We start from the raw sequence: 3,611 nt of genomic DNA on the forward strand, positions 1-3,611 counted from the left end.
TAGCCCCCAGCGGTTCCTACAACGAGGAACACCGGCTGCTGACCGACTCGACTTTCCAGCTCATATCAAGCAGTTGTCTTGCATACGAGAGAGAAATAGTTGACGGGTGTTTCGAATGCCACAGTCGCTGACAGACGAATGCGACGCTTGAAACTAAAGGAAGGGAACCCCCGTGTTGACGTTAGTCGTCATGAAAACAAGGCTTTTACAGCCTCACGTGTTTTGTGGCTGCACCATCGGCTTTGAGTGGGTAACGCGCTATAGTTTCGCAGGCTGTCCGTGCCTCCGTTTACAGGTCACTTGCAGCGCCGTGTGAGTGGGGCATGCCAGCAAAGCCGAGATTCTGAGCTGTCGATGTTGCCAGTGTTCGGGTTCTGGTCTAAGAGGTCTTGGGTGGTTCGCGCACAGCGAGCAATGATCCTTTTGCTGATCGTCTGTTCCGCGCTCCGTTCAACCGGCCGTGGAGCCCCTCCGCTGAGACGCCACGGACGGCGCGGCTCACCGATTTCTCGCGCGTGTCCGCAAGTGGACTGGACATTACACCTTTTTCTCTGTTCGTATGCCGTCTGGGAGTGCGTCATTTTTGTGTTTGCGATTCGACGCGCTGCAAGCTCGCAGTTTCTCACTTATCGCGCAAGCTGATTCGCCCCGGAAGCACCGTCCACAGAGTGGAGCGTGGAAAAGGATACGCTCTGTCGTGTGGTCGCGCTTCGCCGCCAAAGCGTGCCTGCGGCGACTGGCGCGTAGTCGTGGACGGTTGATGACACCGAGGAGCGACACTTTTTCGCAATTTTCTTGAGCGTCCTCTTTGAAGAATTTCTTCAGTCGCGGTTGTTCGTGGCTTCTTTTCATATACCTGCGAGGAATTGGGACGCTGTTGCATGGACTTGTCGACACCGGTCACTCCTCCAACTCGTTAGCTAGCCCTCAGGTCTTCCAGCTACGAGTCTCTCGACGTGTCCTGCAGCCACGGGGATCGAGGATTCCGAGCTGTTTCCGTGTAGGTTTCTTCCTTTTCTTTATCGGATTCAGATCCAGATTCTGTTTTTCTACCGTCACCTTTGCTCATCCCTTGAGTTTCTTGGCGAAACCATGGCTCTCAACGCCGTAGCCCCGGTGTCGCCGCTGGCCACTGAGAGCGCGCCTGTCGTCGGCGCAGCCGACGGCCAGACGGCTTCGCTTCCAGTTTCTCCAGTTGCAGCCTTATCTCACGGGTCAACACCCCCGTCGCCGTCTGCAACCGGACCTAGGGAGACTGTGCCCAAGGCCGAAGACAGCCCCGCGGGCTCGAAAGCCGGCAGTCGGCGCCCGTCCTTCTTGGGACTTCGCAAGCATCGCGCCGACCAGGGCAATGAGACGGAGAACGGTGAAGAAACGCGACACAGCCGCCGCAACAGCTTCGCAACGAAGGCCAAGGCCCTTCTTGGGAAGTCGAAGAAGACAGACGCCACGTCCGTCAACGAAGAGACTGACAGTTATGTGGGTGGGACTGCCGAGGCCAACGAAGAGAAGATTGAAATGACCCGAAGTCCGAAAGCAGAATCGCGCACAGACAAGTGGAGACGCCGTCTTTCTCTCTCGCGCGATCGCTCTGTCGAGCTCATCGCTGGCACCGAAGACGGGGCCTTGGGTTGCCGCGCCCCTGGATCGGAGCCCGCTTCGCCGAAAAACGACGCCTCTGAATCCCGCTTGGGCCGCCTGAAGAGAAGACTCTCTCTGTCAAAAGATGGCGACCGAAGCCGCCGCCCTTCTCATGTTGGAGAGGCCGAAATCGCTGCGAGGGAAAATGCTCCAGAGAAGGAGACTGAGACGGCTAACGGACCAGAAGCGTCGCCCGTACAGGTTTCTCGAGTTGCTAAAGAAGAAGCCGCAAGTGAACCCAAGGCAACACTTGAAGGGTCTGAGGCAAACACAGCGGAGGCTTCACCTACGAATGGAAAATCGGAATCCCGAGTGGACCGATGGAAACGCCGCCTTTCCCTCTCGCGCGACTGCTCAGTTGAGAGAAACGACAAGGGCGAAAATATCCCCAAGAGCCCAGTAGCTGAGGAAGAAAGCAATGCCAGACGATTTCTGCACCGTCTGTCGATCTCTTCCCGCGACGAAAAGCGCAACTCGGATTCGGAACGGGAAGGCGAAGCGAAGGAAGGTCGCATGTCTCGTCTGAGGCGAAGACTGTCGATCTCCAAGAAGGACAAGAAATCCGAAGAACAGGAGCAAGGGGAAAGATCTGAGGTAGAGAAGGAAAGTCGCGGACGACGCATTCTTAGGAGACTGTCTGTCAGCTCGCGCAAGTCTGCACAAGAAGAGGGTGAAGGCGCCAACACCCAAGAGAGCACTTCCTCGAAACTGAGGCGCCGCCTGTCCCTTTCTTCTCGTGCCTCCCGCGCTAGCCGTGAAGGCAGCATCTGCTCCAATGATGGAGAAGACAAGAAGGAGGGCAACACTTGGCGCCGCCGGCTTTCTCTCCGATCGCGCTCTCGAGAACCCCCGCTCCCCTGCCCGGCGGGTCAGCAGACGCGCAAGTCCCTCAAGGAGAAGGTGAAGGGACTAGTCAAGCGCCGCAACTCTCGCGCAGAGGATATGGAGCGCGTTGAACAGCTTCACAACCCCGACTACAAGCCGGGCACCCACAAAATCGAATTCGAGTCCAGCGAAGAGGAATCTGAGAAGGAAGACGAAGTCTTTGACATGGAACCCAGCCAAGGTGCGGGAAACTTAACCGAGGGCTTTGCTGTCTCGTCTGAGTCATCCCCCGTTGCCTCTTCCCATCCAGAAACGGAGGCAGCGAACCATTTCCCTGTGGACGAACACGTCTCAGAGACAGTGACGCGCCTGGAAACTCCCAAAGATTTCGACGACTGGATGCATAGTGCAGCCGATGTCGATGCAGGCATCCATCTCGCGCCTGATGACACTGAGGAGACTTCCCGGACAGTGCATACGCCGCGCGCCGAGAGGAAAGAAGACGACAGCATGTTTGGGATGTTCTGCTGTGGAGTAGAGGGAAAGGAGACCGCAGACGAACGGCAAAGGTGGAAGGAGGCCCTCCGATACTCGTGCTCCAAGATGCGCCCTCAAGAAAAGATCTTCATGCAACAGCCCCTGGTTTGCCGGGAGCTTGGCTTTGATGACTTTGAGTCTGGCCACAAGCTCTGCTACGCCCCCACAGAGTATTCCCTCGAAATTGAGAAAGCATTTTAAGCAATCAGCCACGCTAAAGGGGATTTCGCGCACATTTAAACGCGATGTGCGTGGTGAAACAGTCGATAAAATCTTCAAGCAGAGACGCGCGTGTGCGACAATGTGACAGACGCGATGGAACCGTGTACACACGGGGCCGGATTTCTCCTCCCGTTTTTCTGGTAACCTTTTAAAAGATAAATCTGAGAAGGCAGAAGAGATGAATCTGAGGCTTTCATGATATGTTTGTGCAGTTGTCGCATATGCTTTGCACTTCAGATACTGGTTCTGCCGTCTTGTGTGAAAGCAACTCTGTGTCGAAGGTGTTCTTTCTCCGTATTTTTTGCAAATATTTTATGTTACACAAAATTCATGAGCTTTCCCAGGGAAGGGTGGTTTGTGGAGCACGTATTAAGTAATGTTCGTAC

At 55.5% G+C, this 3,611-nt stretch overlaps 1 protein-coding gene across 1 annotated transcript; it reads left to right on the top strand.

Annotated features, from left to right (window-relative positions):
• Positions 1-1,092: 1,092 nt before the first annotated feature.
• NCLIV_004680 (conserved hypothetical protein) lies at positions 1,093-3,204 on the top strand (the record flags this gene model as incomplete). Its single annotated transcript, XM_003879977.1, has 1 exon — positions 1,093-3,204. One exon carries the CDS (start codon positions 1,093-1,095, stop codon positions 3,202-3,204), a length of 2,112 nt encoding a protein of 703 aa, XP_003880026.1.
• Positions 3,205-3,611: the final 407 nt, after the last annotated feature.

Source organism: Neospora caninum, chromosome II, assembly GCF_000208865.1.
Source record: "Neospora caninum Liverpool complete genome, chromosome II".
NCBI lineage: Eukaryota > Apicomplexa > Conoidasida > Eucoccidiorida > Sarcocystidae > Neospora > Neospora caninum.